Here is a 26,072-nt window from a genome sequence, read left to right as displayed (position 1 = left end):
GCTGGCTGAAGTGGAGAGAGTCAGGAGACCTAGAGACCCATTATCATTTATGAATGGCTTGCAGTTGCTCAGGAGCCAGCCTGAGGTGATGTGAAGACCACGTGCTTAGATGCTTGCAGGAACCAGGCAGCTTCCTGAGACAGGAGAAGGTAATTGGGCACATTTTGTGGGCAGATTCACTTTGTTTTCATGTTAAACACATTAAACTAGACTTCATCTACTAAAAGAAATAGCTCAGTCTGTTTTTCTGGATTCCAGAGTTGTTCTCCATCTGCATTGTCATTTTCCTGATTTCAACTGAGTCAGAGATGCAAAGAAATATTTCTTTCCTATAAGACAAACAACAGTCTGAGCATGATAATAAATGGTAGCTCACACTTGACCTCAGTGCCAGGAAGACTCTGAGGAGAGATGGGCACTGAGACAGGCTGCAGCCTACATTCCAGAATAAAAAGGGCAGTTCCTATTTAGCTACAATTGATTGTTCATGAGCAGAAATGCAAGTCTGTTCACCAGATATTTTTGAAAGAAAAGTGGGAACCCAGAGCTCTCTGACTTCTCTGAATCTTAAAATATTGGCTCAAATGTATTTAAAACACTGTTGATGCCAAGCAGGTGCTCATTCCTACTTTTTGATCTATGTTTGGGTACAAAAAGAAAGAGTCTTAAGCCCCTGAACCAAGATTTAAGTCCCAACTCTGACAACCACTGATCTTGAACAAGCTACTTAACCTCTTTGAGCTCCAAACACCTATTATAAAAAAGCAGATAATATTTCTCTCCTTGCAGAGTGGTGAGGAATAAATTAGAGGATAAGCATATTCTAAGTACTGAAAAAAAATCAATAACTTTAGGTTTTGAAGTCTGGGGTGCAAGGATCCAAGAGCACTATTCCTTGGGTGTGGAAAGATTAGAAAAATAGATCTGTGGATTCAACTTGGGGCAGTGATGGGGCTGGGGCATTGGTGACAGTGTCCCAAGAAATTACTTGGTCACAGAAAGCATCTGAAACTTGGGCATGGAAAATACCTTTGGCCACAGTTCTCTAAGACATTGCCAGCTGTAATCAGTGGTCCATGTAAAGAAAGGTACCTCTGTGAGTGAAATACGTATGACTTTTAGGTGAACACAACTCATCTCAGATGGTTGTTGAGTTCAGGGACCTGGGAAGGAGGATGTTCCATGTGCCAAGTTGAACCAATAGAAAACAACAGCAAAATCAAGGCATAAGGATGATAAACGCAGGTAGATTCTAGTCTCCCACCTGTGGAGAGGCCTGAAATCTGTCCTATGTTTAAAGCTCAGCTTGCATTTGGTTTCAGTTTGATAAGCTGTCACCGAAAGCCCCTTTTCATGTCCTCAGCTTTCACAATGGTTGGCAGGCTGAGCCACTGGAAATTATCCTACAAAAAGGCAACCAATGTTGAAAGGCTTTGGCTGTGATGCTCTTTCCAGAGTTAACCTTTTTCCAGTATTGACATCTGTTGCAATCTATTTTACAGACTTCACAGAGGGGTCAATCATAAAAAAAATTAATAAAATTAAGGAGCAGGCTGGATGTCTTTTAAACCATGTCTGTATGAATCTGGATATGTGAGGTTTCCAGTGGGATCCTTATCTATATTCAGATGTGTATGGGTATATTTGGTTGAGCAGGCCCCACCTAAAAGGGAGGAACTTCAGCAGAGGGCCAATATGACTGACAGCAAAGTATTCTCATGGGAGGGGTTGGGGGTGTGGGTGGGAGGATGCATGATTATGAAGAAAGTCAGGTAGATCTCACTCCAGTGGGGCCCACAGGATCACCATGCTTTGTGCCAGGAGACAGGATGTTGGGATGGTATACAATAATCTGCCTTACTTAAAACTTTGTACAACACTGAGGCACCATAGTCTGTGTGGGTTCATCACCAGCTGTGTGTTCTGGCCAGCAGAAGTCCCACTAAGACAGAATGAATTACTCTATACTCTGTGGAAAAGTCAAGAGAGTGAGAGGGAGTCGGGAGTCAACTCCATGAGCCTCTCAAATCTCTCATATTTACTGAATACAGTCAAAGGAGGAATGCAGGAATTTAGGGAAGGATAGGGTGGGATCAAAATGAGTACAAAAGGCTTTGTTTATTGTTGGTGTTTGGCTCAATGTCAGAAGACCCTTTTTGGTAAATCATATATGTGTTGAGTCTTTCAGCTTATCAGGGCAGAATGTATGAGAATCAGCTGTTTAACAAGATTTTTCTTGGACTCAGGTGGCTGTGCCTGTCTTAGGTTGCCCCCTCAGGGGATCTTACCAGTCATTGGCTAACCAGCTTTCTCACCTGTGAGTCTGCAGCTTTATACCATTCCAGCCCAAGGCTGTTTTGGGGGCAGAAGACTAACAGCAGGCATGCCCAGTGTTTATAGTCAGGGGCCTGGGTCATTGCTAAAACATCAAGGCAGTTGCTAAACACATCTTCTTTAAGGAGATAAGTGGCTGGAATCTGTTACACAATTTGTTAACCCAATCATGGGCTCCCACAGTCTGTTCCCTTATATCTGAGGGTGTCCCATATCCAAAGGTGACCAAGAAGAGAGCCCACTCTCAAGCCTCACTACTGACAAGTGCTATTCCATCATGAAATAAGTCTGCCAGGCAAAGCACAGTAAAATGTGCCTCTAAAAAATTATTTGTGGTTTATCTTAAGTTAAAATTTAACTTACAATTCTGTTTTTAGTTTGTTTGTTTTTGCTAAATCTAATAAACCTACTATGAAATTCTCACTGTTTTAGGGGCACATAGTACCTCACCAAAGTGGCCCCTAGGGGCTTTGCTGGGGGCTATGTCGTAAGGCAAGAAGCTCATAGTGAGAACCAGTGAAATGTCAGTGATTTTTTTCTGACAGTGTGGTGCCATTAGTCTCACAGGCTTGTGTAGTTTGAGAAAACTTAGGGTAAACATGGATAGATTTTTACAAAAAAATTTGAAAAATAATCGTGGTGGACCTTAAGGCAGCTCTTGCACAGATTTTTTTTTATTAAGGTATAATTATATACAGTAAAATCCACCATTTATAATGTACAGTTTTCTCAAATAATACAGTCACACAAACAATCAAGATATGGGACTGTTCCATCATCCTCACAATGCTGCCGTACCCAGTTGCAGTCATAAGAATATCTTAATATATACAGAAAAATCATTAGACAAAATTTAATATACGCATCATAAGTCTCTTATTAGGCTAGGAAAAGAAGGAATCTTCCTTAATATGATACAGAATAGTCTACAAAAATATGTAAAATATCATACTTAAAGATGAAATATTGAAAATATGAGCAAATGATGCCAAATACCATTGCTTCTATTCAACATTATTCCAGAGATTTTTACCCAGTGCAATAAAATACACTTTAAACAGATATAAAGGCTAGAAAAAACTTGACTATCATACTTCACAGATGACATGTGGTAAATTAAAACAGCAAAAGAATTTATAGAACCACTATTTGAATTAACAAGTGAATTCAGACCCTATAAAAATTGCTGGAAAATGCCTACATAAACATAACTTTTACTTTCATGTGACAGCAACAATTTTTCAAAAATGAAAAATTAAGGAGGAAATAAAAATACCTGCACATCATACACATCCAACCAAAGATTTGTAACTAGTCTATATAAAGAACACTTACAACTCAATAAGACAAACAATCCAAGAAAAATAAAGATTGTACTAAAGAAGCTATATGAATGGCAAATAAGCAAATGAAAAATGGCTCAAAATCTTCATCATTAGGAAAGTGAAAATAAAAATCACAATAAGATACTACCACACATCGACTAGAATGGCTAAAATTCAGAAACCATCCATGCCCAGTGTAAATGAAGATATAGAGCAACTAGAACTTGCATATGCTTCTGGCAGAAATTTAAAATGGTACAAGCAGTCTGGAAAACAGTTTGGAAAATCCTTAAAAAGTCCAACAGATACCTATCATAAGTCCCACCAATTCTACTCCCAGAAATTTAGACAAGAGAAATGAAACATATCCAACACACATGTATTTGAATATTTAAAGCAGCTTTATTTATAATAGCCCCACATTGAAAACAGCTCAAAAGTCCATCAACAGGTAAATGGATAAGCAAATCATGACATCTCCATAAAATGGTATGCTACCAAGTGATAAAAAAGAGAGAATTATTAAGATGCACGACAACCTAATACTGTAAACAGATGTCGACAAATGTCGACAGTCAAATGAACCAACTTTAATAAAAGCCATGCAATGGAGCACCATAGAGCAATGAGAATAAACGATGTTTGCTACAGACAGTGATATGGGTACATTTACAAACATAATGAGGGGGAAAAAAGCAACACAAAATAATACTCTAGGTTTTTATATATATAAAGTTTATTTTTTTAAAAAGATAAAACTTACCTATTGTGGTAGACCTTCGGGGCAGTGATTACTTTGGGGAAAAGGAATAAGTGACTTAGAAGGTGCATGAAGTGGATTTGGGGGTGTTGAAAGTGGTCTATTTCTTGATATGGGTAGTGCCTTTATAAGTATGTTCATTTTGTCAAAATTGATTGATCTATACGTATGATGCTTTTTCCTTTTACTCTAGTTCCATATTACTTCACTAAAATAATTTATTTTAAAAAGCTTAGGAAGAAACTAAAAGGGTCTGAATTGCCTTGGTTACTGACCTTTAATATAGACCCACTATTACTCTCTCAAATCTGGGTGGACCCTTATACACACGTGTCTCCATCTCAAGCGCGCAGCCCCGCCCTCAGGACACGGGAGCCAATCCGCGCACGTGCTTCCCAGCCGTGTCCAGGCGCCCTCCCTGGCCGTGCCCCTCCCTCCGCCCGCCCAACAGTCAGTTCCTCAGGCAGGCAGGCGGCAGTTGGTTGAGCGAATGGCGGCTCTGCGGAACTTCAGAGCGGTGCCCGCCTTGCTCCGGGCGGCAACGGCGGCGGAGCGGTCCCTCCAGGAGGGGCGGCATGGGCAGAGTGGCGGCCGCGGATCTTCGTTCCCAGCGCAGCGACGGCAGCGACGGCAGCGGCGGCGGCGGCAGCGGCGGCGGCTCGGCAGCCAACCTGGCGCCGGTGGCAGTGGCGGCGGGGGCGGGGGGCACAGCCCCGAGATGGTCCGCGGGCAGGTATTTGCTGTGGAGCCACGCTCCAGCAACCTCTTACATTGGGGAGGGCTCCCACATCGTCGAGTGGTGAGTGTTCTCGCTCTGCGTGCCGGCTGCGCCCTCCCGCATGGTCCCCCGCCTGGTCTTAGTACACGCAGCCGCGGCGTGGGCCCCTGACCACAGCCCCAACCCCGAGCCGGGCCGGGACCCCAGCCAGGCTGCCCCGTCGTCCTTGCGCAGGCGTCTTGGGCGGGGCTGGGCCTCTAGGCTGGGGTGTTGCTTGGGGCGCTTCCCAGCCGGCCCTCTCTGGTCGCGGGGAGTGGGGGAGTGGCGTTCAGGCGGTGAGCAGTGGCGCCAGGGGTGGGGTGGAGACCAGGACCTGGGCACCCAGGACTCCCCACCAGGTTGAGTGCACAGTGGCTTGTGTGCACAATCCTGAAATCATCATCTTGTTTGCCCTCTGTGGGAGCCATGATTGGGTTAACAAGTTGTAACAGAGCCCAGCCGCCTGTCACCTTTAAGAACAAATGTGCTTAATAACTGCTTTGCAACAAGGCGCTTGTGCATAGGCACTTCTGTCTCCTTGCCATAGAAAGCAGAGACAATGCCTTGCTTGCATAGTTGAGGTTTTAGATAAGCACTCTGCTCATTGCAAAGCAATGCCTCAGGACCTCCGCTATAAACCCTGGGCATGCCTGCTGTTAGATAATCTGTTATTCCCAAAACAAGGAACTGGCTGGTCTGGTAGTCTGCTTTGTAATTAACATACCTAAAGAATGTATCTTGTTCCCCTCGCCCCATGACTTCCCTAAAGATAAACCAAGCCTTTGTACTCATAGTGACTTCTCCAATCTCTAGCCCATCCTGTCTTTCCCTAAATTCCTGCATTCTGTCACACCACTGTTAATGATTTTTCCTTTGATTGTACACAATAAATGTGGGAGCATTTGAGAGGCACCTGGAGTTTTCTCCCGACTCCCTCTCGCTCTCTTGACTTTTTCCACAGAATCTCGGGTAATTCATTTGGTCTCTGTGGGACTTCTGCCAGCCAGAATCCACAGCCCACCTTATCTGCATTTTCCATGGATGGATTCGGTTCAGCACCTTCCGTGGTGCCAGTGGGAATTGCCCATCATGTCCTTGGGCCCTTAGAAGAAATAATGCTTAACTGTGTACTGAAGAAAGTCCTTAGGTTCATAACATGTCAGTTGAAAGATTTGTTTTTTTAATCTGATAAGAATTTTTCCTAGTCTGAAGATGATTTAGATTGGGTAACTTTCTATCACAGTTGTCCACTTAATGTGACTTACATCTCTATTAGGTGAAGTGTCAAGTCCTCTTAGTGTAATTTTTTTTCCTTTCTTAATATCCAAGTACAAATACTGGAATATTAGAATCCTGTTCCAGACGATAACTTTTAATCTTCAGGTTGATGATATTTAATATAAGTTTAATCTATTTTGTGCTTTATTAGTATTTAGTAAATGTTGGTTAAGAATGCTGGGTTTATAAAGGATTTCTTGATTGAAATAATATTTGAATAAATGATATATTTACTCATTTATTTATTTAAATTTTTTTGAATTGAGATATAGTCCGTTACAGTGAGTCATTTTCTAGTATACATCGTAATATTTGTCGTACATATATATACATGTACATATTTTTTGTTTTATATTCTTTTTCATTAAAGTTTACTATAAGATACTGAATATAGTTCCCTGTGCTATAGAGAAGAAATTTGATTTTTATCTGTTTCCATTTTTTATTTTATCTTCCTGATTTCTTGATTGAAATATTAATAATACTTGACTCACTGATTTTATAAAAGCTTAATGTTTCCAGAAGGACTTAAAAGATTTTAAGGAAGAAAAAGAAATCTTTCATTTTCTGAATCTGTTCTTTTGGAATTTTGCCTTTCCTATGCAAAATCATTTCCTAATCGTTCGGTAGAGGATATAAAGAGTGGAGTTTGAATTGAGCCTTTCTGAGTGGGTGTGGTTTTGATAGGAAGACAATAGATGCAAGTGACAATCTAAGCTGTGGAATCCAATCCTGGAAAAGAACTTAGGTGGCAAATTGTGGGGAACTCTGTAGGCAGAAGGGAGTTTGACTTTATATTTGTGCAATGGAGAAGCATCAGAGTTTTTGAGAAGAGGCAGGCACATGATCAGTTTTGAAATTTTGGGAGAATCTACATCAACACTGGTGTAAATGATGGTAGAAAACTCAGATGGGGAATAAGGCTATGCAACCTTCTAGAGGTGAAGTGATGTAGTGGCATGGAAGATGGAGATGTTAAGATCAGTAACAGTCTCTTCTCAGAGGAGTGGTGGACTTTCCATCATGGCAGGTATGGGATGAAGCAAAGGATGATGAGATTTTACAGAGTAAGAGGCTGAAGAGGTGAGATTTGGATTTGGGAGAGATTCTGAGACAGGACCTGGTGATGTAGTATAGGGAAGTTTGTTAATTCCAAGGCTTCTAGCTTGGGGGCATGGTGGTGCCATTAGAGGAGGAGTACTGTAGGCAGAGGAGGTTTGTTAAGGAGAAATAGTTCTGGTTTGGACTTGTTGAGTTTATGATGCTGGTAGGCTATTTAGGCTATAGACAGAAGGCATCCTGAAAATAAGAGAGACTTAGAATCTGGAGATGAAAATTTGTGTAATTTGTAGTCTGGCGTGGATGAACACAGATTCTTATTTGAGTCATTGGTTAGGTGAAATTGTGTGCATATATTCTGTGTGTTTATCTTTTTAGTAAAGAATCCATAGCATTCAGTACATTTTCAAAGTGTTCATTATCCCAGAGAGGTTAAGAATCAGTGAGACAGAACAGAAAGACTGAAGAAGGAACCTTGGTAAGCAAGTAGATTTAAGAGGTGGGCAAAGGAAGAGAAAGCTGAGGACTGGTGATATATAAGACTTGGGAAAAAAGGAAAAAATGATATGAAAGAAGCTGAAGCTGTATGTTTCATCATCTAATTAAGGTAAGTATCTATGTTGGATAAACTCAGTTTGAAACATTTTCTGAATGACTGAGAGATTGTGAAGTCATCTCCATAGAGGTCCTAATTGAAGTCTTGAGAAGGGACACGTTGAGAAAAAAAATTTGTGAGCTGAGCCAAAGGAATGTCTGACTTTAGGTGTCCTTAGTGGGCAAGCTACAGAAGAGGAGGAGGAGATGTGGTTAGAGACCAGAGAACTGGGAGCCCACGTTGTCAGAGGAGCTGGGGGACATAGTGGTCACTGGGGATCGGTGCTGAGGACTGTACAGAGCACAGCGCAGCTGGAAAACAAGCTGTTTGTTGACTTTCAGCTCTCCTCAAAACATGATTTTAACAAAAATTTCATTATGCTCACATTCCTGATGGCACAGTATCCAGTCTTGTTAAAGTGTCTGTGATTCTGGCAGGCTAGTGAGAACTACCATTTAGTCAACACTTTCTGTTTTCTTTTCTTTTTTTAAATATATATTAATTAGTCCTCTTAACCAAAATGCAGAGGTGGTTCCTTTCAGTAAGTGGAAGTTTGGACACAACGAGGTTGCTTAATTTGCCCACGGATACCCAACTAGAAAGTGGTAGAGCATCTCTGTCTGGTTCCTAAGTGATACTCAACCAAAGATCAGAGTTGAGAAAATACATGCTTTCAATAGTAGAAAATATCTGTTGTCTGCTTTCTGTGTGATTTTCTTTTTAGCCTTTTACAAAAACCTTTCATGCAAGGTCATTCATTTAGAATTCATTGAGTGCCAGTTTTCCACAAGGAGTCAAGGGGCACCTACCCTTCATTAGCTCTTGCTCCAGACAGTGGGGTGCAGTTAAGCAGGAGCACAGAAGGCCCGTGGGGAGTGCTGTGGGGACAGAAGGCCAGAGTGATGTGGGACTGTCTGTGTCTGGCTTCACAAACCTTCGTGCTTGGTGTGGATGTATGATTGGGAGTTTGCCTTGAGAAGTGCACCCCAGGTAGAGGAGAATGCACATGCCAAGGCACAGAAATCTGAAAATGGCACATCTGGTCAGGAAAACCAGGAGTTGTTTGGAAAGGGAGGGTGTGGGTGGGTGCCTTGGGGAGAAAGCTGGAGTGGAGGCAGCTGGGATAGGTGGGGCCAAGTTCTGAAGGATTTTGTTTTCTAAGGAGCTGGAACTTGAGTTGGTAGGTGAAAGTAACTGAAGGAAGCCCTTTTTCTGCTGTATCCTCATCAAATTTTGTTTCCCTCTTTGTCTGTCTTTGACTTTGTACCCACTGTAATTGTTCTGTTTTCTTTCTGCTAATTTAGGGGTACTCAGTGGGTGTGATTTTTTACTCTGTCTCCAGGGGCATTTTGAAATGTATGTGGGTTTTGTTTTGCTTTTTGTTGTTACATTGATTGAAAGTGTTACTGGCCTTTGTATATGTGGTGGAGGCGGATGTGCCAAATGACCCGCATACAGTGCACAAGTGGCACAGTCAGTCCCTGCACCAGGGGAGCATCCTGTTAAGATGCCAGTGGTGTTTCCCTCCAGCCCATCCCCAAGAAGGGCTGGGCCCTAGGCATGTCCTGCCTTCCTCTGAGGTACATCTCCTGCATGAACTTGTCCTTATTAGTTTCAGCTGTAGCCCTCCCTCTATCCCTCCCTGGGACTTTGCTGGGTATTGGTACCAGCTGTTTGAAAGGCAGGACCAGCAGTGCTATAAATCATCTACAGAGGCTCCAGACCAGATTCCTAGTTGTGCTGGTTTGACTGTTAATTTGACTTTTAATAAAGAAGTCTCTTGTATGGTTTTTGGAACTCAAAGATGTGAGGAGACCATCTTACATGAGCAACAGAAAATCCAGAGTTTCTGAACGGTTTTGAGTACAAGGAAAATGCAAACAAAATTCATTTTCATATTAGTAACATCCCTAATAATGTGCTCCCAGTGGTTGGCTATAGTTGATATGCCATTCTGATGAAATGAATTGGTATGTTCTCAATTCTCAAGCATTAATAAAAAGTTTTATGAAAAGCATTCTAGTTGAGTTTTCTAGGAACCATGTATAGTTTATTCCTCACCTTGCTCGCAGTAATGTACCTACTAAGTAGAAAACAACTGATTCCCCAACAGGCATCTCATGCTACCCCACCACTCATCCAGCCTGCTCTGCCCACCCCCCTGCCTGACCCTGAGATGCTCTTTCTTCCTTTTTGCTTCTCTTTTCTCTTTCACTTCCTGGGGCTCCTGTACATTGGAAATCCAATAGAATATATGTTCTCCAAGGTCTGTCTCAGATGCTCAGTCTTAGAGCAGGTTCTGGTCTCTGAACCCATCTGAGGCTGGTAGGAGCTGGGGGTAGGGGTGTAGGGGTGAGGTCTGCATGGACTTCACCACAACCAGCTGACTATCATTAGTTGCAAGCTTGCCTTAGGTGCTGTGGTTTCAAAGTCATTTTCATCCTCACCTTTGAGGTATTATTTTTTTCACTTTACAGATAAGGAAACTAGGTCTCAGGTAACTTGTCCAGGGTTCACAGCCAGTAAATGTAGAGCAGAACTGAGATTTGTCTAGACCTGAAAACCTGACATTATTCTTTTCTTCCCTAAACTTTATAGACTTTCTTCTGTTATGGTGAGTTACCTGGAAACATGCTTCCTGCAGCCTGGGTTCCTGAATGAGTTGGCACCAAAGTATAACATGATTGTCATGGCCAACTTGGGCCTAATGTAGAGTTGGAAGAGGGAGGAACCAGAAACTTGGAAGGGGTGAGGAAGGTAGGTTCAAAGCAGCATCATTTTTATCAGAAGAGTGTTTATCAGTGTTGACCCTTCTCACTCCTCCTACTTACCTCCACCAGTTTCTTGATTTTCATTCATTTAGTAATGTTACCGAGCATGTACCTGACCTGTGTGCTAAGCACTAGGATCAAAGTGGTTTTAATGCTTTGGTGTTTACAGTCTAACAGGAAAGTAATCACATTTACTGAATATGATGAGGTGCAGAGTGTTACCTTTTATACCCATAAAAAGTGGAGCAAAGTTTTGAGAAGTAGTCCAGGAGGGTTTCCTGGAGGAAGTGCTGTTTAAGCTGGGACCTAGAGAATGACTTGGAGGTAGCTGAGTGAAAGATAGGGACGGGTGCTAAAGTAATTCAGGCACTACTTGTAGCAAATGGGTTGTAGAAATTGGGGAGTTTGTGATTAAGATCCAGGGATTTCTTATGGTGTTGCACGGACAGGAAGAGTAGTTAAAGCTTCAGGCATGGATGTAACCAGGAACTAAAAACTAGACCAAGGCAGCTACTTCCCTCCCTCTTCACATTTACAGAATCTTCTTGCACCCTGCATCTCTGCACAGTTTTTTTTTATTTATTCTTTTCATTTTGCCACATCCCCATGCACTTGGCAGAAGAGAGCTGACCCTAGCTTCCCAGGGGTATATGTCTTTAGAGCACTCTGACTCCTGGGGGAGAGGATACAATCCAGCTTGGCCTAGTGTCCACCACTGGTCTGGGCACCTGAGGCCCAGGTGGAGACATTTGATAAGGCTGAACCTCTCTAAGGTGGCAGAGTGAGGTGGGGGTGGTACTGAGATGTCTCCCGGTGACCTCTGGCACTTACCAGGCCAGTTCTTGCTGCTGCTTCCCCTGCTGATCTTGTGCTGGGCTGAGGCCTGCTGTTGGGGGCTGAAGGGGGAGGAGAAGGGGGGAGGGCAAAGTCATTTATGCGGGAGAGGGCCTTTGGGTTGCTTTTAGGGTGCTTCTACTTTCCCATCTCTGTCAGTGTGGGAATGGTAGCCAAACTGGATGGCATTTCTTACAATGTATTTAACATTTGACAAATATATAACATGTGAGTTATGCAGCCTAACAACAAACACCCAAGAACCCACCTCCCACTGACTGACTTCAGACCAGATTGAGGCCCATGTTCTGATCTGTGGCTGGGAGTCTACAGTAGAGCGGGGAAGAGTGTGGTCTCTGGACATCTGTGTGTGACCTGAGCTTGTTTTTCTCTCCTGTAGAGAGAGGGTAGTGATACCCACCTCAGGGTTGGGAGGATTGGAGCACACAGGTGAGTGCTGAGCCCTTAGCCTCGGGTTAGTGCTCTAGTTGTTACTCCCTGGAAGTGAAGGGGCCTGGTGAGACTAGTGTCCTCCCTCCCCTCAGTCTCTTGGGCATCATCCTGGAGTGTGAAGCAGAGTCTGTGGAAGTGAGACTGTTATACTTGAGTCACATGGTTGTGTTGTCTAGGGCAACATCCTCTCCTGGCAAGATTTATCCATAGAGCATCTTCTCTGCCTGGCCCTGGTCCATGTTCCTGCCTGCTCTGAGAAATGCTGCAGGTGTAGGAGACAGACTGATAAGGGAATAGATTACTGTCACTTGGTGATACAACTGATATGAGATAATTCTGGACAGAGCTACTAACTCCACCTGGTCTTCCCAGTTACTATTCAGCAAGTGTTGTTGGTATACACTAGGACACAAACTAGTTCAGTTACTTCAGTGAATAAAGCACCTAGTCCCCAGGCAGCTGATGGACAGTGGGGTGCCTGTCTTGGAGAGAGCCCATTCCATAGGTTGTTTTGTTTTGCTTATGTTTTCCTTTGCTGTGCAAAATCTTGTAAGTTTATTTATGTCCCATTTGTTTATTTCTGCTTTCCTTTTTCTTGAGTAAACTGCCTTGGGAGAACATTGCTGGGATATATATGAGATAATGTTTTGCCTATGTTTTCATCTAGGAAGTTTATTTTACCTTGACATATGTTTAAGTCTTTAACTCATTTTGAGTTTACTTTTGTATATGGTGTGAGGGAGTATCCTAGCTTCATTGATTTACATGCTGCTGCCCAGGTTTCCCAGCACCATTGCTGAAGAGACTGTTTTTATTCCATTATATGTTCTTACCTCCTTTGTCAAAGTTTAATTGACCAAAATTTGTGGGTTCATTTCTGGGCTCTCTGTTCTGTTACATTGATGCATATGTCTGTTTTTGTACCAATACCATGCTGTTTGGATGATTGTATCTCTGTAGTATTGTCTGAGGTCTGGGAGTGTTATTCCTCTAGCCTCATTGTTTTTCTTCAGTAATGCTTTGGCAATTCTGGGTCTCATGTGACTCCATTAAATTTTCATATGATTTATTCTAGTTCTGTGAAATATGTCCTGGGTAATTTGATAAAGATTGCATTAAATCTATAGATTGCCTTAGGCAGTGTGACCTTCTTAACAATGTTGATTCTTCTAATCCAGGAGCATGGGATATCTTTCCATTTTCTCAAGTCTTCTTTAATTTCTTTCATCAGTGTTTCATAGTTTTCCATGTATAAGTTTTTCACCTCCTTGGTTAGATTTATTCCTAGATTTTTTTTTCTACTTTTGGTGCTATTTGAAAAGAGACTGTTTCTTTACTTTCTTTTCCTGCTGGTTCATCATTAGTGTAAAGAAATGAAACTGATTTTTGTACATTAATCTTGTATCCTGCTACTTTGCTGAATTCTTTGATTAGTTATAGTAGTTTTTGTGTGGACCTCTTAGGGTTTTCTATATATAGTATAATGTCATCTGCGTATACTGTCAGTTTTACTTCTCTTCCAATTTGGATCCCTTTTATTTCTTTTTCTTGCCTGATTTATGTGACTAGGACTTCCAAGACTATGTTGAATAGGAGTGGTGATAGTGGACAACGTTGTCTGATCCCAGATTTTAGTGGGAAGATTTTTCAGTTTTTCACCATTGAGTACTATGCTTACTGTAGGTTTGTCATAAAGTTTTTTTTAATATGTTCAGATATATTCCCTGTATACCCACTTTGGTGAGAGTTTTTATCATAAATGGGTGTTGAATTTTATCAAATGCTTTTCCTACACCTATTGAGATGATCATGTGTTTTTTTTCCTTTCTCTTGTTGATGTGGTATATTTCATTGATTGATTTGCTTATGTTGAACCATCCTTGTGTCCCTGGGATGAAACCAACTTGATCCTGGTGTATGATATAATTTATATACTGTTGGTTTCTGTTTGCTAATATTTTGTTGAGGATTTTTGCATCTATATATATCAGTGATATTGGTCTGCAACTTTGTTTTTTGGTAGTTTCTTTGTCTGGTTTTGGTATCAGGGTGATGGTGGCTTCATAGAATGAGTTTGGGAGTACACTCTCCTTTTCAGTCTTCTGGAAGAGTTTGAGAAGGACCATTATGAGTTCTTCTTTGTATGTTTGATAGAATTTCCCAGTTAAGCCATCTGGTCCTAGACTTTTATTTGTAGGGAGGGTTTTTATTGCAAATTCAATTTCATTTCTAATGCTCAATTTGTGTTCAAGTGGTCAGTTTCTGCTTGATTCAGTCTTGGTGGACTGTATGTTTCTAGAAACCTGTCCATTTCTTCTAGGTTATCCATTTTGTTTCTATGTAGTTGTTTATAGTATGTCTTTATGATGTTTTGTATTTCTGTGGTATTGGTGATCCTGGATTTTTGTTTGTTGGAAATTTTAAAGTTTACTGATTCAGTAACTCTCCTTACTAGTTACTAGTCTACTTTGGAGCTTTCTGGGCTTCTTGTAACTCAGTATCTGTTTCCTTCCCCAGGTTAGGAAATGTTTTAGACATTGTTTCTTCAAATATGTTTCCTGTCCCATTTTCTCTTCTTCTGGAGCTCCTATAATGAGAATGTTACTCTGCTTGATGTTGTGCTATTAATCCCATAAGCTGTCTTTACTTTTCCCCCCCTTTATTTCCCTTTTTGCTTCCATATTTGAGGGTGTTTCTCTCACCTGTCCTTGAGTTCCCTGATTCTTTCTCATGCTTCGTCTAATGTATTTTTAAGTTCAATATTGTATTCTTTGGTTCTGTGACTTCTGTTTGGAACTTTCTTATATTTTCTAACTTTGTTGAAGTTTTCACTGTGTGCATCCATTTTTTAATTCTCAGTTCAGTGGGCTTTTTTTTATGAGTGCACTTTGAATTCTTCATCAGGCTAATTGCTTATCTTCATTTCATTAAGATTTTTTTCTGGGGTTTTATCGTGTTGTTTCATTTGGAACATTGTTCATAGTCCTCTGTTTCTTCATTTCACTTGACTTTCTGTGTTAGTTTCTATGCATTAAATAAAATGACCTTCTCTCCCAGTCATGAAGAGTTGTGCAGGAAATGAAATTTGTCAATTAACCCTGACTACTCTTGGTTGTCAAGGAAACTGTGATTGTACAAGCAGCTTATATTATTTTTAACAGTTCCCAGCTGTGGAGGATGTGCCAAGATTTGTCACTATCCAGAAGGGGAGGCTCTCAGTCAGCACCTAGATTCAGGCTGATTAGAATAGAAACCCTCCAATAACTGCTTTAAAAAAATACAAATATATTGAGTCTTTGGACTGGAAGTGTAGGCCCTGCTGACCCCCAGAGCCAGGAAGCCTGGAGGTGTTCCCTGGAGAACAGTCGTAAGCAACAGGACTTCAGATAAATGCCCAAGCTCCTTTCTGGGAAATGTCAGTGAGTTGTAACAAGGCAGACTGATAGTGCAAAGATGGCACCTGCAGCCTGCCTTCCGTGAGAGCACCTCTGTGGCCTCCTGATGTGTGCCAAACCTGACCTGCCTCCAAGTCCAAAGCTCTAAGACTAGGAAGTAGGCCTTTGTTTCACATCAAGGCTAGGGGTGTATCTCAGTGTAATATGCAGTTCCCTGAAAGTGGTAGCCTGCCAAGAAGTGTCTCTCCAGTTGTTATAGTCCCATGGGACCCAGATATGCAATCGGCCAAGGCCTCCAGAGCCAGGTAGTGAAGGAGCATCCCCTGAGTGGAAGCCACAAAAACTGGGTCACCAGTGTGTAGACATTCCCTGCTTGGAGATACTGGTACTCTGGAGCCCATCAGAGGGAGAGTGTGAAGATGGCTGGAGGGAGGCAGTGGGAGAGTGCAAAGATGACACCTTCTGAATAAAGGGAAGCAGAAGAAAAGAAAAAAGAAGAAAGAAATATAGCAGGACAGAGGGAGAGCTGGGAAGATGGCTCCTGCTGGCTGGGGCATAAAGTTGGCTCCCAGAGGGAAGGGAAAAATAATAAAGATGGTACCTGCTGGTTTTATTAAGGCAGAGGGAGAGTAGGAAGATGATACCCACCACCAGCCTGAGTCTCTGGGGAGAATCCCAGCAGCCCCTACCCCTCAGACCAATGCTTCCAAATTAGGAAATGAATCTCTTTCACATAAAATCTGGATGCTTTTGAAAGGGCTGCTTCTGCACTTGGCCCTGGGACCAAGATCACAGGCCCTTTAAGAATGGGTCCTGAATTCACCACAACTCAGTGGGTCTCACAGGCATGTGACCCAAGTGTCTTCCAATTCAGATGTTTTGGGGTTTTCTCTCTCAGTTGTTAGTCTTCAAAGTTTGAGTCCCCATGCTGGGGTACAAACTGTTCACACCTCAGGGAGAAGTTCCCCATTTTGAATTCCCTCCTGAGTGTGTCTGTCCACAGCAGGCATGGGGTTTATGGTGAAATTGTGTCTCAGCCTTTCCCACCTCCTTTGATGTGGTTTCCCTCTGGTTTGCCTGATGAGAAGAGGTTGCTCCATTTCTTAGGCTTTTCCAGAGAAAATTGTTCCTCATGTAGTTGTACATTTGTTGTGTTTGTGGGAGGAGGTGAGTTAAGCATGTTTCCACGGTGCCACCTTGAACTGAAACCTATTGTGTATGTTTTAAATTTTGGTTTTCAAATGCTCAGTTCACTGCTAGAATATGGAAGTATGATTAATGTTGTGTATTTATGTTTATGTATGGATCTTGAATTCTGGGATCTTGCTAAAGCCATTTATTATAATTTATTATGAGTTTTCTTACAGATTCCTTGGAACTTTTTCCATAGATAATGATGTCATCTGTAAATAATGACAATTATATTTCTTCTTTTCTAATCAGTATGCCTTTATTTCCTTTTATTGCTGTGCTACACTAACTAGAACCTGTAGTGCCAAGTTGCAAACTGACAGAAGAGAGCAGACATTCTAACATTGTTTTTGAACTTGGGGGAAAGCATTAATTCTTTCACCATTATGATGTTAGATGTGGGTGTTTTGTAGATGTACCTTTAAGTTGAGGTAGTTCACTTCTGTTCCTAGTTTTCTGAGCATTTTAAATGTGAATGGGTGTTGAATTTTGTTTAATGCTTTTTGTGTATTAATTGATGTGACTTGCATGGGTTCTCTCCTCTAGACTCTTCATAGGGTAGATTACACTGTTGATTTTTGACTATTGAACCAGGCTTGCATTCCTGGAATAAATTCAACTTGGTGATAGTCTATTCACATGGATGCTTATGGTAGGTATTCTTGTGAATTTCTTGCAGGAGGCTAAATTACATTTCCCCAATGAGGTCCATATCTAATCACTTCTGTGACAATGTGTGAATGTTACCTTGTATGGCAAAAGAGAGTTTGCAGAAGTAACTAAGTTAAAAATCTTGAGATGAGGTTATCATAAATTTTCTCAGTGTACTTAATATAAAAGTAGGGACAGAGGAACTGAGTCAGAGAGACCATGATGTGAAAGGAGCAGAGATTAAAGTGATGCACTTTGAAGATGGAAGAAGGGACCAAACTCAAGGAAGGCAGGCATCCTCTGGAAGCCAGAAAGGAAAAGGGAACAGATTTTCCTGTAAGTTCTCAAAAGGAATCAGATCTGCTTGACACCTTGACTGATACCAGACTACTGAGCTGCAAAACATTATTATAATACATTTGAGATATGTTAAGCTACTAAACAGTAATTTGTAATTTAATGATACAATTTGTAATTTGTAATAACTTGTCATGACAGCCAGAGAAAATGAGCACACATATTTTGTTGAGAATTTGTGTGTTTGTGTATCCATATTCCTGGGAGTATTTGTCAGAAATTTTCTTTTTTGAGCTGTCATTGTTGGGTTTTGGTATTATGTTATGCTGGTCTCATAAAATATTTTGAGACATAATCACTTTGCTTCTATTTGGCAGAAAAAATTTTGTGGAATTCGTGTTATTCTCTTGAAACATTTAATGGAGATCTCTAGTGAATATATGGATCTGGAGATTTCTTTTTTGGGAAGAACTCTACCTATGAGTTGAATTACTTTAAGAGTTTTAATATATGTTAGATCATCTATTTCATCAGAGTTAAGTTTTTGGTAGCTAGTGGTTTTTAAGGAATTTACCAATTTCATGTCTGTTTTCCTTGTGTGTGGGTATATATATTATGAAGTGTAGTCAGTTTACAATTTTGTGTCAATTTCTGGTGTACGGTATAGTGCTTTAATCATACATGAACATACATATACTTGCTTTCATATCCTATTTCATTAAAGGTTAATTGTAAGTTGTTGAATATAGTTCCCTGTGCTATACAGTATAAACCTGTTGTTTATCTAATTTATGTATTATAGTTAGTATCTGCAAATCTCAAACTCCATATTTATCCCTTCCCATTCTTGTCCCCTCTGATAACCATAAGTTTGTTTTCTCTGTCTGTGTGTTTCTGTTTCATAAATAAGTCCACTTGTGTCTTCTCCTTTAGATTTCACATTTAAGTGTTAGATGGTATTTTTCTTTCGCTTTTTGTCTAACGTCACTTAGAATGCCATCTCCAAGCCTATCCATGTTGTTGCAAATGGCTTTATTTTATTTTTGCTTATGGCTGAGTAGTATACCATTGTATACATACACCACAATTTACTTATCCAGCCATCTGTTGATGGACATTTAGGTTGTTTCCATGTCTTGGTTATTATAAATAGTGCTGCTGTGAACATTGGGGTGTATGTATCTTTTCCAATTAGAGTTTTCTCTGGATATATGCACAAGAATGGGATTGCTGTATCTTAGGGTAAGTCTATTTTTAGGTGTTTGAGGAATCTCCATACTGTTCTCCATAATGGCTGCCCCTAACTACTTTCCCACTGACAGTGTAGGAGGGTTCCTTTATAGGAGGGACTGTTCAATATGCAAATACAAATCTGTTGACACCAGTCCACACACTTCCGGGATATTAACTGTGGAGTGCCTTTGCAGAATCATTAGCCCCTAAGGCCACAACCAGATGGGTCATCCTCCCTCACCTGGACAAGACACTCCTGCACAGAAGTCCCACAAATCCCACAGTCATGCTGAATGACATTCCCCTTTTACACACTTTTAACAGGTGCCCCATTAGCTTCCTCTCAGCCCATTCCCCTCATGTTCTTGGGATTAAGAGGGAGCTGTCTCCAACACTCCCCACATTGCAATAAACCTAGGAGACTAGAAGAGGCTCCCTCTACAATGGTGCAGAGATAAGGGAAGCCCTGTTTTTCAGGCCAAGTCTTCCTCTCTGGTCAGGACACCAAGGCAGGAAACCATGGTCTGTCATCTGGCCACCTCAGGGAAGCAGACTGAAGCTCCCCAAAGACAAATGTTGTCTCCAGGGTCCATTCTAGAGAACTGGTTAGTATCCAGAGGGCTGAAAGTCACAAAAACAGCTCTTCTTCTCTAGTTTGTTCAGGGATGCAGATGATGATGGAATGTGCCACAGGCCCATGGCCAACCAGGCTTGAGGGAAAAGGACAATGCAGGGGTCCCTGGGGAAATTGAGAGCTGCAGGCTGCCAGGAGCGTCTGAGGACCCCGTGTCAATGTGGAGGAAGATCTAGTCAGCCACCTGTGGATCCATAGCTCTGGGGAACTCCTCGCCCTCCTTCTTAGGACCTTTCTCTGCAGAGCAGTGCAAACATAAATAAGACTACAGTGGTCTTAGATTATTTCCAAACAAAACTATCATTATTCACATTTTACATACAACCCTCCAAGGTGCTGCTCCCTCCCACAGCCACCTATATCCACTTCCCCAACCCTCTAACTGCCCACCACCCCACTCCACCCTGGTCCTTATGGTCCCATCCTCCTTCCCTGCCCTTCCTCCCAGCCCCCCAGATCAGCTGGGGTCAGCACTGAATGAGGAGGAGCCCCTAAGGTACCCTGGGATCCCCCTGGGGGGCTGACACTGGAGGGCTGACCCACTATTCCATACTGGCTGCAGTTCCTCTTTCTCCTCCTCCTCTTCCCTGTGACAAAAAGGTCACACCTCTTTTTTGACTGTGAGGCATGTACCAGCCCCAGAGTCAAGGCCAGCATCCCGGAGATCCCAAGGTCAGGGTTAGGCAGGGACAGCTTCCCAGCAGACACTGGGCCCCCACTGGAGCCCGCTTCCTAGACTTGGCAGCTGGTGGAAGTGGTGGACTGAGGCCAGTTGTCTGAGGGGAGGGGGCCTGGGGATCCCCCTGAACTCCAGAGCAGACAAATCTCAAGGGCCCTGGGGCAGAGCTCTGGGACATCCCCCAGGGCCACAGGCTGTACTGAGAGGCCAAGAGGAAGGCCAGGGTGGGGAGCTTCTCCTTGTCCTCACTGCAATCATCCCCTGGCCCTGGGGCCTTCTTAATAGAAGACCTCTCTCTGAGAACTGAGGCATCCCTGGGTTCCAGGCTCCATCCAGTGCGGTTTTGACCCTGGGAAGGGGAGAGGGGCAGTCCAGCCGGGAATGGAGGGAAACCCTGATGTCTTTGAGAGAGAATAAAGTGTTTCATCCTGAACAGGTCACTTTCTGTTCAGTAGCACCTTAGAAGTTCCTTGAAATCAACATCTGGTGGGCTTTCTTCATCACTGACCCCTAGCTGGGGGCCTTGGTCATGCGTCAGGGCATCTTGGCTGATGTCAGGCTCACAAGGACTTGGGTCCAAACAGGGTGCACTGACTGGTGTGTGCCTGCACACCCAACTCCTCCTTCAGGACTAGGAGTCATTTCTGCACCAGCTGGTAGTAGGGAGGTGGACTGTGACTGGCCCTGCATACACAGGTGTGGGAGGAGGGCTGGGTGGTGGGATGATGGCACTAGTGTGCAAGAGAAGGGATGTCTCCAGCACTCCAGTCAAAGTACAGACACTAGAGCACTCCTGCTGTCCTCCTGGGCCTTATTCCCAGTTGTGTATCCTTCCTTTCCCGATGGGCCGCCATTCTCTCCTTCCTATGGTCCTGCATTGCACCCAGTCCCTAGCAGGTGCTCTAAAATGCCAGGCCTTCCAGGCAGGGGGGGATGAACAGAGCCCTGTGGGCCTCCTGTTCTGTGGTCCCATCCCTCCCCCATCTGTCCTAGGTCTTTGCTTCTCTTGGTTACCTAGGGGTCCCTCTCTCCTCTGGCTCACCTCTTCAAGGGTGAGTCCTTCTTCCTGTCCCAACTCCTCAGCTAGGATCAAGAGATACAGGTGTGGTTATACCGAAAGCAAGTCTGCCAGGGATTGAGGGTGAATGAGAGCCTCCATGTAAGATGGAAGAGGCTGTGAGTATCCTTGTCCTGGAGTAACTTGTATGCCATGAATACCTGGAGGGAAAGTGAAAAACAGAGACCCACCCCATGTCCTCCAAAAGATGGCCTGCTTTATTTAAACCACTGAGGCAGTCAGCTACACACACACACACACACACACAAAGCTGAGGGACAAGGTTCAGAGTTTAAGTCCCAAAGGCCTGGGACGAACCCCAATCCTGTTGCTGAGAGTGCCAGTCCCTGGAATCTTGCAGCCCCCAAGCTCCAGGCCCAGCCCACCTTGGTGATGAAGTCTTTCTGGTAACACAGCTTGTCTGTAGCTCAGGAGATCCAGGTCCGTGTAGGTCATGTTCTGTTTCTGCTTCAGTTCATTTCTGTCCTCTTAGAATTCTGCATCTAGCTCCCCAGTGGCTGAGGGGACAGGCCCCACCAGCTCCTACATGGTGTCCACATACTCTTTCACAGCCTCAGGGAATTTACTTAGGTGCCATGGTCTCCCAGGGACACTAGGATCTGTGTAGCTGCAGGTGGGTCGGCTGGGCCCTGGGGCCACCCTTCCTAGGCACACACACTGGGGCAGAGCGGGAGGAGGAAATAAAGGTTAGGGGCTCCTGCGTCCAGCTCCTGACCATGCAGTGCACATGTCGGTTCAGACAGTGTTTGGACAACAGGGACATGGGTTTGGTTGGAGTCCTGACCACCTGTATCTTCACCCACAGTGATGGAGAATGAGGAGGGAGAGGTAAGGGGGAGCTTCTGAGAGAGTCACATGTGAGGAAATGGGAAACTTCAACTTTCCAAGTGTCTCCCCATCCCGCCCACTTCTCAGGTAGACTTTATATGGGGTCCTTAGAAAGGAAGGTGGGACTGAAGTTACAGAACTGACCAAGTCAATACCCCAGAGTGACAAAGGGCAGCTGAGACCCCTCTTGGTCACTGTCGAGGTTGAAAGACCAATGAGCCCCTTGAGGGAAAAGGACTGATGTGGGGGTAGTGGCCATCCCTAAACCCCTGTTACCTTTGCATTCAACTCCAGTGGGCACATGGTTACCTGGCTGAGGGCACACTTTTGGGTCTGGGGGACCCCAAGTTTCCAGCCTTGGTGGTGCTGGAGGAGGCAGGCACTGCACCCACTTCATCCACTGCAAATGCTAAATCTGCATGTCCTCCTTTATCTCAAACTCCATGACCCTGGGGGGTTAGGGAGGCACAGGCCATGCTGAGAAAAAGGCCTCAGCTCTGGAGCCCACCAAGGGAGAAGAGATGGAGGAATCAGAAAAGGTTGTGCTGGGGACAGTCAAGGCCTGTGAGATGCAGCAGGGAGCTGCTCCTGGGGGAGATACCAGATCTATGGACACCCTTGCCTCCCCAGTATTGGATGGTGTTCGATAGCATAGACCGAGGTCGCTTAGTTGAAACAGGCCTGCATAGAAGGTCCACAGAGGAGACCAGGAAGGTGTCACATGGACTGTCCTGAGAGCACTAACTGGATGTGATATCATTTGGCGGTGTGACTCACAGGAGAACAGAAGCCCTGGAGGGTAGGGGTATTGTCTACTTGATCCATTAAATGATGGTTTTTCCTAGAAAAGCACTGGTCCCTAGTGGACCTTCTTATATATTTGAGGAATGAATGCGCCCAACAAACCCCATCACACAGATCTGAGTGGGCCTGGTAGCCACTTATACCTCCCAGGGATCCCTGCAACCCACACTCACTAAAATTGTTCCCAACAGAGCTTCTTTTCTAATTTTTATTTATTTTTTTTAACTTTTTAAAATTGATTTATAATAATTTTGCAATGTTGTGTCAAATTCCAGTGTTCAGCACAATTTTTCAGTCATACATGGACACATACACATTGTCACTTTTTTTCTCTGTGAGCTACCATAACATTTTGTGTATATTTCCCTGTGCTATACAGTATAATCTTGTTTATCTATTCTACAATTTTGAAATCCCAGTCTATCCCTTCCCATCCTCTGCCTCCCTGGCAACCACAAGTCTGTATTCTCTGCCTACGAGTCTATTTCTGTCCTGTATTTATGCTTTGTTTTTGTTTGTTTGTTTTTGTTTATTTGTTTAGATTCCACATATGAGCGATCTCATATGGTATTTTTCTTTCTCTTTCTGGCTTACTTCACTTAGAATGACGTTCTCCAGGAGCACCCATGTTGCTGCAAATGGCATTATGTTGTCAGTTTTTATGGCTGAGTAGTATTCCATTGTATAAATATACCATATCTTTATCCAATCACCTGTTGATGGACATTTAGGCTTTTTCCATGTTCTGGCAATTGTAAATAGTGCTGCTATGAACATTGGGGTGCAGGTGTTATCCTGAAGTAGGGTTCCTACTGGATACAAGCCCAGGAGTGGGATTCCTGGGTCTTATGGTAAGTCTATTCCTAGTCTTTTGAGGAATCTTCACACTGTTTTCCATAGTGGCTGCACCAAACTGCATTCCCACCAGCATTGTAGGAAGGTTCCCCTTTCTCCACATCCTCTCCAGCATTTGTCACTTGTGGATTTTTGAATGACGGCCATTCTGAATGGTGTGAGGTGATACCTCATTGTAGTTTTGATTTGCATTTCTCTGATAATTAGTGATATTGAGCATTTTTTCATGTGCCTTTTGATCATTTGTATGTCTTCCTTGGAGAATTGCTTAGGTCTTCTGCCCATTTTTGGATTGGGTTGTTTATTTTTTTCTTATTGATTCATATTAGCTGCTTATATATTCTGGAGCCAACAGAGCTTCTTGATTCCACAAGAATCAGAGAAAAGGTCTTGGGATGAACACACTGTGCCTTGTCCCCTCCAAAGCCCTTCCTAACAGTGACAATTAATGAGATCACATGTCCCATTTGAAATGGGAAAACATTTCCACTCAAGGTCAAAGTCTCAATGACACAGGAGACAGAGGCTTCCTCATAGGCAGGAGGACAATGAGCAATTAACCCAAACACAGCTCCTCTAGCTGAACTTTCCAGGGTCCAGGTCCCCAGAAAGCACTGTCCATGAAGGATCCTCTCTGTCCCTACCTTCCTAAGTCCTGATCCTCTCTTGACCCCAGTGCATACAGGGGCAAACTGAGGCTGAAGGAGGTAGAGTGACAATCCCACATATGACTGCTAGTAGGTGGCTGAGTTACCAATGTCTCATAAGGACAGAGTGCTCACTTTTGGAACAGAAGTTCCAGCATTTGCTGGGTGGTGTTGAAGGCTCTATAGATGCCCAAGAATGTGTTCAGGTAGGAGGGGTTGCTGCTCAGGATGGCAGGTAGCAGGTTTACCACCAGCTTCTCCAGCCTTTGTTGCTGGAGGCTCCACACCCTGTAGGTCTCATCCCTGCTCCTCCCTGATGGTCCATCTTCCCCCTGGGATGGAAGGTGAGAGACATGAGTCAGAGGCAGCACCGAGGACCACCAGGGGGTTCAGGCTGGAGCTCAGAATCCTCAAGCCTCATGGTCTTGTGCCAGAGGTGGAATAGGGGAGCCCTGAGCAGACACACAGTTCTTGGGATCAACAGTACAAGGGGTAGATGGTGATTATTAAAAGCATTGGTGTCTCAGATCATTGTGTCAGCACCACAGTGCCAGTATCTCCCTGCATCAACTATCTCATTCTTGTGACTGCAATCACAACATCCCATTCTAGAGATGAGAACACAGAAGCTGATCCCTGGGTGAGAGGGATCAGGATTGTCAGGCCAATGTAGACACGTGGAGACAGACAATAAACAGGACAACCTGTAGAATAATGCAGAAACACCCTTGACTTAACATGAACTGAGATTCTGTCAAAATCTCTTTCTATTTTCTGACTCATATGTGGGCACTGACTTTGCATCTGGCCAAGGCAGGGCCTGGGCTGTGAGGACAGGTGGGAGAGCTGGGGAATAGTTTCCTTTGCCAGCAGGTCTCTAAGAGGGAGCCCAGGGGAGGAGCAGGGCAGCTCTGGGACCTGGGGCTTCCTGGGTGTGGTGTCTCTTCCCTCACACTCACACTGAGCCCATCCTGGCATCTGTTGGTTTTATGGGGCACCTGCCCCTTTTGCAGGGAGATAGAGCAGGGGACTCTGGACCAGATCCTGTCCCATGTCCTGTGTGAAGTCCTGCAAACACAGTACCCAGTGGCCAGGCAGAAACCTCAGAGCCCTGTCTCACTGCCTTCCTGGTCCTCAGATCCATAAGACATCTCCACTCCAGTCACACACACTCAACTCTGCACAAACCTCCAACAGGGACAAAAAAGCTGGCAACCAGAGGGCCTTGGTTTCCCATTGGCATGGATAAGAAGGCCCCTCAGGAGTCCTTTTTCCCTCCTGCCAGCCCTGCCCAGGTGTAGTCATGACAGGATCACCAGGCTCAACAACCAGTTCATTTCAGACTGGACACATCCCCTCAAGTCCCCTTTCCCCCCACATGGAGGTGAGGGGAAGTGGGCCTGCCCAGGGAGGGCTCCTCGAGGTGACTGGTCCCAGACTGGCTTGTTCCAGTCTACCTGGTGTTACTTTAGGTGAGATCCTCATAAGGGACCAGAGGCTTCAGGGTTCAACAAATGCCTTCAGCAACTGAACAACCTCTCAATCAAGGGTTTCCTTATGGAGATGTCCTGGGAGATCAGGAAACAGGAAGAGAGCATGTTTCTTCATCAACTG

The 26,072-nt window shown here is 43.7% G+C and overlaps 1 protein-coding gene across 8 annotated transcripts in view; it reads left to right on the top strand.

Annotated features, from left to right (window-relative positions):
- The first annotated feature begins 4,891 nt into the window (after window positions 1-4,891).
- LOC102542792 (uncharacterized) overlaps window positions 4,892-26,072 on the top strand; it is a 93,300-nt gene continuing 72,119 nt past the window's right edge. For 7 of the 8 annotated variants that reach the window (XR_012077829.1, XR_012077828.1, XM_072972248.1 and 4 more), the window contains exon 1: window positions 4,892-5,218. Coding sequence is in view for 6 of the 8 variants with exons in the window: in XM_072972248.1 (XP_072828349.1) it covers window positions 4,910-5,218 (309 nt within the window). In the remaining 2 variants the exon portion in view is untranslated. The remainder of the gene's footprint in view (window positions 5,219-26,072) is intronic. The other variant, XM_072972245.1, reaches the window with a different exon arrangement.

The sequence above is a fragment of the Vicugna pacos genome, chromosome 11 (genome assembly GCF_048564905.1).
Source record: "Vicugna pacos chromosome 11, VicPac4, whole genome shotgun sequence".
In the NCBI taxonomy this organism is placed as follows: Eukaryota; Metazoa; Chordata; class Mammalia; order Artiodactyla; family Camelidae; genus Vicugna; species Vicugna pacos.
Note: the sequence above shows the minus strand (reverse complement) of the source record. Positions and strands in the feature narration are given on the sequence as shown.